The sequence below is a fragment of the Camelus ferus genome, chromosome 2, assembly GCF_009834535.1.
Source record: "Camelus ferus isolate YT-003-E chromosome 2, BCGSAC_Cfer_1.0, whole genome shotgun sequence".
NCBI lineage: Eukaryota > Metazoa > Chordata > Mammalia > Artiodactyla > Camelidae > Camelus > Camelus ferus.
In genome coordinates, this window is record NC_045697.1 from 102,501,552 (window position 1) to 102,517,639 (window position 16,088).

The window sequence follows — 16,088 nt, forward strand, 5'->3', positions numbered from 1 at the left end:
TTAAGCCTCCCTGAGTGCAATATGCACTCTGAATATTCCGATGATCCGCAGACCCCTGCCACACTGAGCTCTTCAGGCACATAAGGAATGAAAACTTTTTCTTAACTAAAGATAGTGGGGAGCTGGAGGGTGGGGTGGGGCACCAGGACTGAGGGGAATTCTGACCCTTAAGAGAAGTTACATAAAAACATTTTTTTTAAAGAAATTATTCTTTAGGAAGCATTCTGCCACGTTAGCCATCCACATTCCTTTCCGTTTTACGTGCTTCCAATCTCCAACAAACCCCTACTCATTTGGAAAATGTGAATTAAATTTGGTACACTAGACCCTACTGGTTCCATCACAAGTGGTTTATAAACCAACAATACTCAAATTGTTCAAATCAGAGATTTGAGATAGTTCTGCATATGTATTCTTGACCTATGTTAGTTCTCAAGTTTTAATAGTTTTTAGAACATGTTATTTTATAATAAACTTCAGTGTTTCCCTTTTTTCCCCTAAGCCTTCCTGGCTTATAATATATGTTAAGGTCTTATTTTGTAATGTACAGGAGAGATGATGGCTATTGAAAGGGCCCTTTTTTGTTTATGAAAAAAAAATTTTTCCCCCAGAAAGATTTCTGCAAGTTTTCAAGAAACTACAGGAATAGCTTTTTCCTAAGGGAAGAAACTTCATAAACAAATAGATAGTAGAAAACTAGGTAAGAATATTGATTATGCTTAGCTGTGCAATTAAATCCAGTTTCCATCCTAACCCATTTTCTTTAATGTAATGAACCTTTGAATGTAATTGAATTGAATTCTTTAGCCATGGTATTATTCTTTTATATTTTAATTTCTTTGTATAATTGAATAGTTTTATGTACAATAATGAGATGGTTCACTACTGTTACAAATAAGTCTTGCCAAAAATTTAGGAAGTTACACTGTCTCAGCAAGACTTTTGCAGCCCCTAAATACAAGATGCTAAAAGGATCTAATTCCCATTAGCCAAATTGAATCTGCAACCCACTGAAATACCCCCATTTCTAAAACTTAACTTGGAGCCACAGAGGCATAGAAGCTCTCTCTACCTTGGGTGGTTTCACAGCCAAAGCTGTCAAGGAATGGGTGAAAAGTAATTGTTTTCAAGTGTGCCCTTTTACAATCATTTGTTTGCTCTGGCTCTTTCCGGGACAAAGGCTATTGTTGAACACATCCAACTAAACAAATAACTCATCCTGGGGTCCCTTTAACAGCTGCCTTAGTACAATGATCTATTTACATATTAGCCTAAAATTGAAACTGAACTCTTTAATGACATAATCCAGCCCTATAGTCCAGGGACGCATGTGTTCCACCCAACAGCTGAACAACCTTGTAGGCATATGATTTTTAGAAATAACTTTTTGTGTACCAAGGGATCTTGAGGCGTCATCTTAATACACTGCCATGTATTTTCTCCTTTTGTCCCCTCTTCAAACCCATGTGGGTGCCTTTTTGTCCTCTTTGTTTAGTGACTTGATAAAGAAAGAGAAATACAGAAGGTCTCTGTCACCTATTTTACTATTTGCTGATAAGCTATAGTTGTAGGCCATGCTTCGCTGGGTATTCCTGGGTTTAATCTTACCTTTCTTCTATGGACCTTACTTTCATGTGGCTAAAGATTAAAGGATGACCTGCCAGATGTTATAAATTAGTCAGCAACATCCACAATCATTGCTAGGCATGCTGTAGTAATGTTTCGAAGTTTTACATGATTTCCAAAGTATATTTAGTTTAAGCCACTCTAATTTGACGGTTTCATACATGGCTTTTAAAAATCGAAACAGGAAATTAGCTTAAATTTCTTCTTAAGATTGATGACATTGTCAGACATAACGTTAAGGACCTGTAGAGACACAGACACAGAGGCAGAAAAGAGGGAAAAACACTCCCCACACACCAGTCCTCATCTGTCTAAGACAGCACAGCGTTGCAGCTTGGGCTCAGTCAGTTTAATTGACTTCAGTAAGACTATTGGTTCATTGAAACCAAAGCCAGAATGATGGCTCTATCTTCAAATAGGTATTTACACTGCAGACCTCACACGGAGCAAAATGTTACCATCCTGCTGGGCGGGAACAGCATGAAACTTTACAAAGAAAAATATTATACTTGATTTCAGATAATTTATTGAATCCTCTTTCTGAAACTTTTGATGAGAGATCTTGTGGCCAGGGCACATTCCCAAAATTGTAAAAGACAAAATTCTTTAGGCACTAAAATCAAGCTCTTCCTGGATAGCAGCTGGGAGAGGATCATTTATTTTGTCGCAGCTGTAAAAGATGGAAGCAGGCATATTCTCCATAAAACCAAAGGTAATTACATTCCAGTTTTTCAGCCAGCGGAAGAGGTGGCTTCAGAGTCTTGGAGTTGTTTTGTTCTCAGTGGACTGCCGCATGATAAACAAACAGAACACAGTTGAACAGTATTCATATCAAATAGAATCTGGTGAAGTCTGCCAGAGTGTGGACAATAAAAGATATTTAAAACATTCTTGGAATGCAAATTCTAAGTGTCTGGTGTATGTTTCCTTTTAGAAAACTTTAACCATTTATGCAATTGTTATTCAAATAAATTGATAAACATCAAAATGCAGACATAATTGTGATTAATAATAACTTTTCTGAATATCATAGTTACAACTCATCATATATTATTTATATATATATACACACACACTTATTTTTTTCCAAAATAGGGTAGTTCCTATTGGACTTTTAAGTACTGTATGCCCAAATTTCAGTGTGCCTTGACTTCAATGATTTTTTTTAGTTATTTTACTCTTACAGATCCAAATTTTGTGATCCCCACAGAATATCTTTATCCTCAAAACTAGAAGCCATATGATTTACTCAGTTTACTCAAATTAAAACCTCAACTTGCGAATGAAATATCTGCTTTAAGCAATGATCTAGAGTTTAAAAATGTTCATTTCAGTTTGTAGTTCTAAAGAAATAAGTATAAACATAGTTATATAAATTGAGGAAAACGTATAAAATTTAATCTCATCATGGTGTTTTTTAACATGAAAACTCAGTGCTTGATTTAGACAACACTACGTTTCATGTCTCAAATATTGTACTATTATTATCTTCTCTGTTTATTAGAGGAGGTCCTGAAGTCAGTTTTTTAAAGTTAGTACTAGACACTGAGACCTGATTTATCTATAAATGAGTAATCTCAATGGATCAGTAACTCCCAAATTGATCTTATTGATATAAAAGACATACTACTGTATAAACAAGGATAAAAATGTGCCCTTTTTTCATTAAAACTCACTAAATGCAATACAAAAGCACTTTCATTAGACGCTTGTGTTTATTCATGCAGATAACATAACTGAGGAGCTAGTTAGAAAATTTTCCCTGGCTAAGTATAATGAATAATGAAAGTTGGTCTTAAATCTGTTCGACTCAGCTTCAGTTCTTATTTTTGTAGAACATGAAAAGGAGATTGTTCCCCCACTTTAGAAAACCTTCCCTATGCAATCTGTAGATTAAAAATTAATTAAAATTAGGACACTGTAATTCAAGTAACATCTTTGAGAATAGCTTTAAGAATTTCAGGAGTGAAATAGATTTTTACCCAAGGCACAGATAAGCCGTGTCTTAAAAAGTTCTGCTTTGCATACAGTTGGATAAAGGTATTTGGAGTTTTAAAGTTCAATACCAGTGGGTATACACTTTGAGGCAGAGTAAAGTGATAAAGGGTTAAAGGGTCTAAGTAGAATTATCATATAATTTTTCACACCTGAAAGGCAGATAAAGAGACTGACTTACAGGAGTAGGAAGCAAGTTTGTACCCCTACCCTTTACTCTCCCATCCCAACCCAGGAGACCGCGCATATGTCCTTACAAATCACTCTGTACTGTGACATGGTGATTCTTTGCAGAAAACTGCATTAGCTAAATTGCACTTTTCTCCTTCCATGATGACCAAAAAACCCCAAAAAACAACAAAAAAAAAACTGTAACTAAGAAGTTTGTTTCTGATTTTTTGGCTTTTAGATATTTTCTGTTGCCAACAACACAGAATGCGGGAAGTTACTGGAGGAAATCAGATGTGCACTTTGCTCTCCATATTCTCAGAGCCTGTTCCACTCACCTGAGAGAGAAGCCTTGGAAAGAGACCTGGCACTTCCCCTGCTCTGCAAAGACTATTGCAAAGAATTCTTTTATACTTGCCGAGGCCATATTCCAGGTAAAAAAAAAAAAAAAGCATAAATTAAATTAACTACTGCAGAATATCCCTCCAAGATACCTGTTTCTAAATGCTGGCTTACGAGAGTGTAAAATTTATCTCGCCATTCAAAATACCTATTATTACCTCATAATTACCCTTTTCAAACTTACAACCTTTTACTGCTGCCAAAAGGATTATTATCATTTGAGCCTACAAACAGTGCATTGTTTTGCTGAAATGGCTTACATTTCTTGTTAAACCAATAATATGGGTGGTAATCTTTACACACGCTGGGTTATCAGTACAAATTTCTTTCTGATTTCTTCTTTATCCATCAGTGTCAATATCAAGACAGCCTCCCCTTCTTCCCAGCTGAGACATAAGTACAGATTGTCCACTAACTTTTAAGCTATTTCCTAAAATAAAATATAATTCAAAATCCCCCCAAAAATAACATCTTACAAAGTATTTTCACATATAATGATTAATTTGCTCCTCAAGGTGGAATCTTCCATTTGACAGATGAAGAAAACTGAACCTCAGGAGAAGCTGAATGCCTTAAACAAAGTTGTACAATGAGAAAGTCATGGGCAAGATGAAGTTCTTAGGCTTATGGTGTCCCAAATCTGCCTGGTCACTATCATATTTTGGATCCTAATAAACATATAAGTTCTTGGTCATTGATTAATTCTACCATCAGAAGTTTATAAACCTCGGTGGTTGTTGCTTTCATTGGAAGAATGAACACAGAGGTAGAAAAGAATTTAACAAGACAGATTCTGTTTAGTTAGACAGTCACACACAAACAAATCTACTGAAGCTAACAGTTTATAAAACTCAATGGCACTGAAGTAAAAGGCAAGCTTTAAGAACTGTAGGATGCACTTGGAGAATTTTTTTTTAACTGCTATGCACATTTTACTTTTTTCTCTGACCCAGAAAAGTGTAGATTTCTGTATTTTTTTTTTAATAGAGCTTTCTTAATAGCCTAAGAAAACATTTTGACTAGGGTTGCTGGCTTCGTTTGGTGTACCATAACATGTATCTAAATCCATTCAATGTGAAAATATTATTATTGTCTTTATAAACTACAGCTTTGTTTCTAAGGCTTTCCTTAAACCAGCTGTTTCTTCCTCTTTATCGCATTCCCCAAAGCAAAGTAGAATAGGTCACGGTTGCCTAGATGGCCTGCCGAGAAGCGATAACAGATTAGGTCCCAGAAAGATCTGCTGCAAACTTCCAGTCTGGAAGGTATGCCTTTACCACTGTAAATTCGAAGTGATATTGACACTCAGCATCTTTATCTGCCTTTATCAACTTGAGATAAATATCACTAGGCTGGATCTGGGTACTCACCTGTGGGAGTCTTCCTCTATTTGATGTTATTTTAGCTTCCAAAACCAACAACAAAAAAAGGCAATATCTACTGAAAAGCACAGCAAACAGCTCAGGAGCCAGAACTGCGAGCACCTCGCTCCCCAGATCAACAGATGTGGTGACGAATGACAAATTTATTTTTCTCCAGGGTTTGTATATATGTAAAACTGCTGAAGTTCATCAAGATGTCAAGTGCTTTTGGTGGCCACCCAGGCTGCCTTGAAAGATAACCAGATGAAATCTCCACTCCAGCAGTGGATGGAGCAGCGAGGGTGCTTTCCAGGGCCAGGCCAGCCGGCTGTAGCACGGAGCAGAGGGGGCTTCCTCGGCATCCATCACTCGCTAATAATCGCTCTAAATACTTGTCCCCAATGTGAGCTGTAATAACACGCTCTTCGTGTTACTGACGTGGATCAGTTTGTTAGCCAGCCCGGTCCTTGGCCCGTAGGTTACTGTTTCCTAAAATATGATGGATAAGAGGCGATCATCTTCCCCTCGGCCCTGGCCCCCAGCTCAGAAGTCTCTTCAGAATTCTAGAACACTCATTTTTCAGAAATTGCTCAGAAAGCACATTTGCTACAGTTTCACCTTCTTACGTCTATTTAGTGACATGGTTGGTTTTTCTCTAAAGTTCAAAATTGTGAAAAACAGCTACTTTGTGATTCTTATACATATATATTGTTTTTACTATTCTCGTTATTAGCCTCATCTTTCTGCAAATCAAAAACATGAAGAGGAAGGGAGCTAAAGGGTTGTAGTTTGCTAAGAGAAGGCAAATGCTGAAAGGGGTTGAAAGAAAGATAATTCCGGAAACATTTTCATTTCTTCCCCATTGCCCAATACATAAAGAATTAAGTACGTAAATGATCTATTTGTTTGCATCACCCTCATGGCTTTAAGAAAGTGTCACTCACGTTGGGATACACATATACCCGAAAGGTAGCTACTTTCTAAGGGCTTCAATTCAGAAAGATTCATGGTCTGCTTACTTCCACAAAAATGAAAAAAAAAAAAGAAGTTAAAAAATCACTACAGAGAAGATACACTAGAGTTTTATTAATCATCATATTCCCAGTGGTGCATTTACTTAGGGAGATAAATTCTTAAAACTTCTAAAAGTACCAAAATTACACTAAAAATCCATAGGAGCTCCTTTCTCAGGGGGTCTCATCTTGGGCCTGAATTGCAGTGAACAGCGGAGATGCTCTCCTGCTGACTGCATGATGGCCCAGTAAGCTCTGTGCAAATGGCATATGAAAGGACATTGCTGGGCCTTGCTTTTTTTTTCCATTCATTATAGTGATTTTTATCACTCTTGGACTGTCCTCTCTCAGCTGTAGGTTACTGTAGTGTGACATGTCTGTACACAATTAGTTCGGTTGGTTTAATCCTGTTGCTAAAGAGGCCAAGGTCAAGGATTAGATTCCCCTGAGTTTCTCGAGTCCACAGCCACTCCCAACCCCAGTCCGCTATCTTACCCATGTGTCTCATTAGTCCCCAAGAAAGCAAGCCAAAGCGAATGGGTGAAGACCCCCCAGGAATAGCCCCCAGGCCACTCCCTCTGCTAGAAAATGCTCTCGAGTGCAGGCTTTACAGATGATGGGATTTTGTGTAGTTTTCATTTTTTTTTTTGCCTTATCGTTATGAACAGCATATATAATGAGGAAAAATAACTTTTCTCTAGCATACGTGCTCAGAGAAAAGCTAGAACTTAGCAAACTCCCCAGAGAGAATATTTGTTTACATGTCAGTAGTTTATAGGGTGCTTTGTGGTATAGCAGGACTGGGTTCATGATCTTGGAGTAGAGTTATTATAGTTTCAAAATATTTGATAAATTATCAGGAGCTATAAAAAAAATTACAGCCACTGGAATCATCAGTGTACTTCCATTCATAGTAGACTTGATCGTATTAAGATGATTCAGGGTGAGCTCAACAGTCACCTTCAGTAAAATGCCCTTCAGTGTTTCCTTCCAAACAGAAGGGTACCATTTGGTAAATTATATCTTCCCTGACGATAAATGTAGCCCAGTGTCCTGAAACTGTATCTCTTTTAGCTCTTCACAGAAAAATATATCTTACTCATCACTGTCTGTAAAATTGGATCATTTAAGATAAAGTACTAATAAAACTATTAGACATTTAGATTCAAATATCCTGATTATCAGAAAAATGCCCATATTTTTATGTAAAGGTCTTCTGAGTTGGCTCCTTCCTTCCCACTTAGATTTGCCGTTTGTCTAGATACTGTAAAAAGCTTGCAGTAAATCATTGTCAACATTCTGGTGTGGTTTTGTTTAATTTGCTAAGAGAGCATAGTACCTCTGGAGCGACAGAGTTTATGAATCTGCGCTCATTCATCTTCAGATGTTCCATTTGAAAATGATTTCCCATTTCCTCATGTTTGTCCCCAGCTAATAATTCCTTATAAAATAGAATCAGCCACTGGCATTGTTCATTCATTTCCCTGTAAGATGGTATTAGTTTGCAGACTGTAATGCTGGAAAACAGATTATTTTTTTGAAAAGCAGACTCGAAATGTCTTCTGGGTTGTACTTTGAAATTTTTCTGTGACCCCTGCAGGCAAACATCACATGAAAACAAAATTTCTCCTTCACACCTGCAGTTATAAATATATCCATAGTATGACAGTCTTCCTGCACACATTGTGTTGGCATGGAGAGCTTCCTGCCTGATGGTAAATATATGTATATTTATATATATGTATACATGAAACATCTAGCCCCAAACTGTGAAAAGTTCAATTCAGCAACTCAGTTTTCCTTCTCTTCTTTTTACCTCAAACAAAATTATTTAACACTGCTGGGCAATTTTCATCTGATGCTTAGCCATTGAAGAATGGAGGAGAAAAGTTATCTTTTGCCAGCAGCGAATTGCTGAAGATGAGTAAATGCCGTTGCAGCCTTCATTCCTCTCCCCAATTTCTAATCCCTGAATTTTTTCAAAGAAAGATAACCTCCTTCCAGCTGCCTTGCCCCTCCCAGGGAGCACCCTTCCCAGCTGCCATGCCTCCTTGTTCTGCTCCCTTAAAACACACACGCACACGCACACGCACACGCACACACACTCCCAAGGACATTTGCTCTTACTTGCCTGTTTCCCAAAGACAGAACATTTCCCAATAGCTTAGTCGGATATTGGGCTTGAAGAAGAGTCTGTCTCAGAAATTTAGGGGTGACACATTTAACCCAAAAGTTAGTTCAAAATGTATATTATGTTTTAACCATTTTGGACTCTCAGATTCTAAGATTGATTTTAGCTTTGAGGGGACCTAGGTCAAGCTCACAGAAAATAAACTTTATAGTGTCTTCATGTTCCGTTGTTAAGCCTCCCTTGGTTGTCCTCAAATTCTTGTTCTTGCCAGTCCTTGCAAACTTGCATGTTCTACAACTTCTAAACTTTCAGTTACTAGATGCTTTTATTGCAGAACTGATTAGGAGTAATAATCTGATTTGTTAGGTAAAAATCAAAACATTCAGCATAACTAAAGGTATGAGACCAGAAGTAGGAATTTGGGACATCATAAAAAGTCAACTCTGATAGCAACATCATATTTTAATAGCAAAATCATTATCAGAATAGGGAAGTGAATCTTATTAATTTAACATACCTCCCCCCAAAAAACACCTGTTAACTCAAACTGTAAAAGTAATGTCAAAAGGCTTTTTTGTAATGAGTCTCTTTTGTTATTAAACTTTTTATTTGATAAAATTCTTAATTGTAAGAAACGGGAAAAAAAAGGTCTTTCTTTCAGATCCCTTGAAGTTTAAGTCTGCTCCACATTTTCATTTTAGCTAATTTTAATTTTTTTTCAGTGAGGGGTAGTATGTCAGCTCTTCTGCTTGAGAAAATTGAAAGGCTATTTTAAAGATTTTTATATTACAAAATAGACACTCTCTCCTATAAGTGAGGTGCAAGAAAAAGGCACTTATATTTTTGAAAATGGAGGCTCTGTTGTTAGCATCAGTTCCTTGCTTGCTTATTGCAGGGCGTCAGCCATTTGCTACACTATGTAATGACCTGGTGCTGTTCATTAGATTCATTATTTAATCATATGTGAGTGACAATACAGTAAGAATTTTAAAGTGACCCAAACTGGCTCCTGATGGTCTGTCTCTTTCTTGATGGTGATTTGTTCTTCTTAGGAAGTTATTAGTAACTGTAGGGAAAAATTGCTAAATTGTCATCAGATAAGCTGGAAAGTGCAAAGTACGGTAACTGGGGAAACTTGAAAATAGAATCAATGCAATAACAAGATTAATGCTGGATTCCTATCAGGTCTTTTTCATATGAGCCTTTTAAGATATGCAACACAATATCATTTCACTTTTACTACGATTCTTAAATTTTGGTTAAAAAAGGAATAGAAATCCCAAGCTAAAAAAAATTTGTTCTTTTATTTTTGTCTATATGTTTTCCTAGAATATTCATGTAGTTCCTAAAAATTTCTTACCCTTTATTTTGTCTTTCAAATGCAGTGTTTTTACTATGACACTAAATATTTCTAATGAGTCTTTTTACATTTTTTTAAAGGTTTCCTTCAAACTACTGCTGATGAATTTTGCTTTTACTATGCAAGAAAAGATGGTGGCTTGTGCTTTCCAGATTTTCCAAGAAAACAAATCAGAGGACCAGCATCTAACTACTTGGACCAGATGGAAGAATACGACAAAGTGGAAGAGATCAGCAGGTTCATAAAGATAAATGTTCTTTAATCTTTAAAAAAAAAAAAAAAACCAAAACTGAGAAGGCTTGTGGTTTTGACACTGAGTCAACTGGCTGTGCTCACATCCAGCAGCTATAGCCTCCAGATGCTTTTTTTTTTTTTTTTTGGTAGTTTGCTTCTCTAAAATCATATTCCCTTAAATGCTTTCAATGCTGAGACTACCAGTCTTCTGTTATGAGCTTGGCTTCTCTGTGATTCATGGGAATTTTATGACTGTCTTTTAAACTTGAATTTTATGACTGTTGTTAGCTTATGCTGCTGTGGGAATATTCAGCACAATGATCGTTAGCAAATCAGAGTTTTAGAATTAGATCTTAGAACTTTCTCTCTGAGGGCCCTTCTGTAAGGTTTAATTAAATCACAGTAATTAATGTTAGTAAAGCTAATATTAATTAATAGTCACTGAAAGATGAGATCGTGAGCTTGTGAAATTTTAAAATACCTATGTGTTTTTGTTTTCTTGTTGTTGTTCATTTATTTTATTTATTTTTTTGCAGGGGGAGGTAATTAGGTTTGCTTAATTATTTCCTTAATGGAGGTACTGGAGATTGAACCCAGGACCTTGTGCATGCTAGGCATGCGCTCTACCACTGAACTGTACCCCCACCCTGCTACCTATGTGTTTTGAGTCCCTCCTTTACTTTCTGATAGAAGGCTTTTTTAACCCCATTGAAAAGAATCGTTGTGCCCTTGGGTTAGCAGCCCATCCTGACCCTCAAAACCATTGATTCCTATAGGAAATGTATTTTGAAGAGGATGCTGAGTGCATCCCTTACCTCCATCATCTCAAGAAACGCTTACTGGTTTTCTTTAATTTGTTTAGAAAGCACAAACACAACTGCTTCTGTATTCAGGAGGTTGTGAGTGGGCTGCGCCAGCCTGTCAGCGCCCTGCATAGCGGGGATGGCTCACACCGTCTCTTCATTCTGGAAAAAGAAGGTTACGTGAAGATCCTTACCCCTGAAGGAGAAATTTTCAAGGAGCCTTATTTGGACATTCACAAACTTGTTCAAAGTGGAATAAAGGTTGGCTTTTTAAATTTTATTTATCTTTGCTCTGGCTATGTTAATTTTATTTTAGTGTTATCCTCACTAAAGGTACTTGTTTGTAATAAAAAAAAAGAATATAGGAGCAAATAAGGAGACAACATAAGGGAACAATAATTATGGCAACTAAATCAGGGTGGTGACATTACATTTTTAATGGTTTTTGGTGGCTATTAAGCCATGCAATCAGATTGCTATTTTGACATGGTTTTCCCATGTAATTTACATATTTAAAAATAAGTCTTACTTTTATAAAGTATTTGTTTAAATATTGTCTAACAGGCATAATACTTAGAATCGTGTATCAACATTTGCTAGCAGAAACAAAGAGGTCTTTTGATTATTTTGGTAATTGCCAATCATTCTTTTACTGCATCTGTTTGAGTCTGTGTCATTAAAAACGCTACTACTTCCTCCAACAATATTTTTACAGGTAAGTCAAATAGTTTTATCTATAATTAGCCACTTTTATAATATACAAGCACATTTATTGCCTTCTTTCCCACTTCTCCAATTTGAATTCTTATGTTAAATAATCTAGTAGGGATATCAATAAAATCGTTGTCTTTTGTTTTGCAATAGAGAAACATGGTACAGTATTTAGCAGCACTAAGCTGTAAGACAAACTGGTGTTCTGAGGCTAAGACATTTGACAGTTCATGACAGTTTTAGAATGAAGCAGATTAACGGTATGATTTGGAAAGAACTGGTCATCTTTTTCATTTCTAAACTAGAAACAAAATCAAAGGAGCATTTCTACTCTTCGATTCATATAGAGATAAGCTCTTCCTGGCTTTGTGGAGTTCTACTCAAAGGTGAGAACATCAGAACCAGAAGAAACAAATCAGAAAAAAATATGAATATACTCCTGATGCCCATCTGTTCAGTACCTACCCTGTAAAATAATTACGATGACTTAATTAGAGTACAGAAAATGCCTGTTGTTGGGGCCACCCAACCTCAAGGTCACATAGTGACAGCATCACCCAGATGTACTGCGTAGTAAGAGAAGTACCTTGTGGTACTTGTGGGCCTTTGAGGAAAAGGACTTCAGCATCAAGACACAGATCATTTGGGAAAGCTGTTTAAATCAGTAGTTTCCACTTTCTCCCAGTCAAATTTTTCATTACAGTTCACAGCAAATAATTGAAAGTCTCTTGCAGGGAAGCGTTAGTGTTTTGCACATCAGAGTTCAATAAATACATTCTGACATGGGTTCGGATAGCTAGCTGCCAGTGGTACCTCAGAAGAAAAGGGTAAAGATGCAGCAGCAAGCACGTCACCCGCTGGAAGTGTGATTTTCTTTCCGTGAAAGTTAAACATGCTTTCTGTGGAAGGAAACACTGGGAAAGTATTTAAAAATCATCATCTATAATCCCATCAATTAAAGAAGATGACTTAACATTTCAATACACTTTCTTCCAGTTTTTATATTAAAATTCAATAAATTTTTCCTGACTACAAAGGTCATATAGGTCCACACTAATAAACGTGGAATTACAGAATGTGTTTTCCTGTAGCTTTTTTCTGAAGAAGCTTTAAGATAAAATTGAAATCAAACCTTAGATATATCTTTTTAGCTTTCTCTTTTCACCTCCCATATGTCATGCGTATGCTAGCAGATTGGGAAGCTTTTCTCAAAAACTTAGCTTTTTTCCATCTCTTTTGAGTATTCCACTTCCTTATTGTGAGATAAATTTAGGATGACCATAGTATTTTCTTTTTTTATCATTGTATGTAATGTTATTTATCATTCTTATATATATTATTTAGCCTGATCGTGGATGATTTCTTCAAAATTCACTAACGGAAAGAGCATCAAGTTGAAGGATATATACCATGATCCGCAATGCCAGTTTACTCCAAAATATACTAGATCTCTGAACATTTGAAAACAGAGTTTTCAAATACTATTTTACTTAAAATGTTGGTGCTAAAATATATATATGATAAAATGTAGGTGAAAGAAATGTGCTCAGAATACTCCAAGATTTTGTTGTGTGAAGTAAAAACCATTGTTCTTGTTTCTACTTCAATTTAACTGCCTAAAGAATGCCTCTCTTCTGATTAGAGTAATTTCAGAATCCCTCTTTTTTTTTTTTTTTTTTTCATTTACACCCATTCACTGGGATTATTGAATGAAAATTTATCTTCTCTGAGTTTGAGGCATTCCATTGTGCGGTAAGCCTGTAACAGACCAAGTGACGGCAGTGCTGTGATTCTGCAGAACCTTTTTTGACCTTCCTTTCCTAGCAGAACTGCAGGGCTTCTGGAGCTTAAAATAAACTTCCAACTCCATTCTTCCACATATGTAGAATACAAACTTCTATGTATGTAGAGTTACCTAAAATGATGTATTTTAAAGTGCGTGTTTTGGATTCCCTTAGAATTTGACACTAGTGATGTGAATAAGGTAGGAATCTATCACATGGATTTTTGAGTGTGTACCTTATGGTGAGTAACAGGATCACATCCTCACCACCTCAAGTAGGTAACACAGCAACTGGCCTTTAGCCCAGTCTCTGAGGAACTCCTGTCACAAGTCACGGATTGGCAGTGTTAGAAGTGACTACCGTTGGTTTGATGAGGCAGATACCAACCCACTCATGAGCTGATTTTACCATTGATTTCTGTGGTATGCCCCTTTGAGACTTCTGAAGTGAAGACATCATCATAGCTGTTTCATAGTAACTTTTTGGGCTTCTTGATATTTGAATGTTAGTGTGTTTATGGTGGTGTTCTTTGTTTATCGGTGATCATTTTGCATGGATAATGCAAATAGGAATTTTCATAAATTTCATAAATGATTATGCATATCACTTCTCTATTCTTTCAGTTTTAAAATTCTAAGAGGAAAGGGATAAAGCTATTTTAATAGACCAAAGTATTGACTGCAGTACTCAAAGCATGGAATTAATAGTGTATACTAAACGCAACCTTCGTATGTTTGAAATGAACATAGGACAAACTACAGTGGTGATCCCACCATGATATTAATGAATGATCAGTATGAGTATATTTAATCAGACATAAAGAAGAATTCTTTGATTATAAGAGTTTCTAAAAGCTAGTGCTGGTTATAAGGGAATCTGGAATTCCTTTTCTGCTTACTGTCAATTAAGAATTGACAGTGATTTCTGTCACCTGGTAAAGGACTGACCCTTTTGTGGCAAAGAGCTGGACTTGGTGGATCTCCTTAAACCTCTACCAGCCCTGATTCTTATATCTCCAGCAAAGAGCCAATCATACAGGGAAGTTGGACAACCCCTCCCCAAATGGATCCTGACTGAAGCTAAAAATATGGTGTCTTTTTTAAAACACCCAGATTCTCCTGCCTGTATTGTAGGAGATTTCAGTACCCTGTGTGTGTATTGTTTCACTTAGGAAAATTACAAGCGAAAATGCAAATCACCAGTAACGAATTAACTTCTCTTTGCTATCGGAAATGAACCGTGGAGTTGGATTAATGGAGTAACTTCTGTGCCGTATGAATTTAAATGGCCATTTCATTTAGGAAAAGGTGATTCCATTCCCAACAGCTCAAATCCTCGAAGATGGAGCTTTGTGAAATCGCCAAGAGTGAGTCAGAAATATGTTTTGAAACTAGGTAGTGGTTTGCTAGATCGTTGGTGACACTGAACAAGCTGACCACTTGTTAGTTCATTGAACAAGCTGGCCAATAGTACTGACACTATGAAAAATGTCTCAAGTGTCCAACTGGTGAGCAGACTTTAAAATCTTCATTGTGTATGTGTGTGTGGGGGGGGTGAGGGGCATGAACCTTGTTTGTGGTTGATGTTGTTTTATCCCAAAGAGGGACATTTCCAAGGTGATTTGGAATTTTTAAATTGAGCTTGTACCTGAATTTAGAGTCAGCACTTCTGGCAAGTCCTAGAACCAGCCTCATTTATGTGAGGTCCCTGGGAATGATAGACCAGCGGTTTTCCAGGATGGCCGCACAGTAGAATTGCTTGGGAGCTTTAAAATATCCCACTGTCCAAATTAAATCAGAATATCTGGAGTTGGGACCCAGGCATTGGTATGTTTTTCAAGTTTTTCAGGTGATTTCAGTGCATAACCAAACCCCTGGGTCACCTGAACAAGGAATGAGACAATTTTCTCTGCCTAGTCTCTGCCCTAATTCTACTACTGAGATGACCACTGGGAGCAAACAGTTGGACACCAGTTTTCACTGCCCTGTACATTGTGTCAATTACTTGACCTACACATGTTCCTTGTCTGCTTTGAGCAAGATGAGTTAACTCTGGCAGCGTTGTAAGAGTCTTGATATAAAGTTTTGAAAAATGACATTTAAAAATCTCAACAGTTATTTCTAATTGGACAATTGCTTAACCCTGTGTGGTTTTTTTTTTCCATTTTTGTTCCCTTTGGGAATTGGATATTCAGCTAGTTGGCAAAACTGTTCTCATTCCTGTTCCTAAAATATGTAGTTTTTGCTATTAAATCTAAAAACACTTGTTAAAAAAATGACAAGGACACTGGAAGTTACTCTGTTGTAATTTTACCAAACTTCCCCTGGCCACTGAGGATCTGAAAGTCAGCCTTAGCTTTGCGTGTGTGCAGCAGTAAGGACAAGCCTGCACCTGTCATCTCCAGGGTCCTCCCCTCCCCGGGGAACACACACTGTCCTTGTGGTGGATTGGAGGACCGAGGGGCTTACACCCACAGCAGCATGCAGCAGACAGAGCTCAA

General features: G+C 36.9%; 1 protein-coding gene across 1 annotated transcript in view; it reads left to right on the top strand.

Moving 5' to 3' along the window:
• The window catches only part of HHIP (hedgehog interacting protein), a 92,554-nt gene that overhangs the window by 2,487 nt on the left and 73,979 nt on the right, over positions 1 to 16,088 (top strand). Inside the window, exons 2-4 of the mRNA XM_006187214.2 lie at positions 4,031 to 4,223; positions 10,137 to 10,293; positions 11,153 to 11,354. Coding sequence (XP_006187276.1) covers positions 4,031 to 4,223; positions 10,137 to 10,293; positions 11,153 to 11,354 — 552 coding nt within the window. The remainder of the gene's footprint in view (positions 1 to 4,030; positions 4,224 to 10,136; positions 10,294 to 11,152; positions 11,355 to 16,088) is intronic.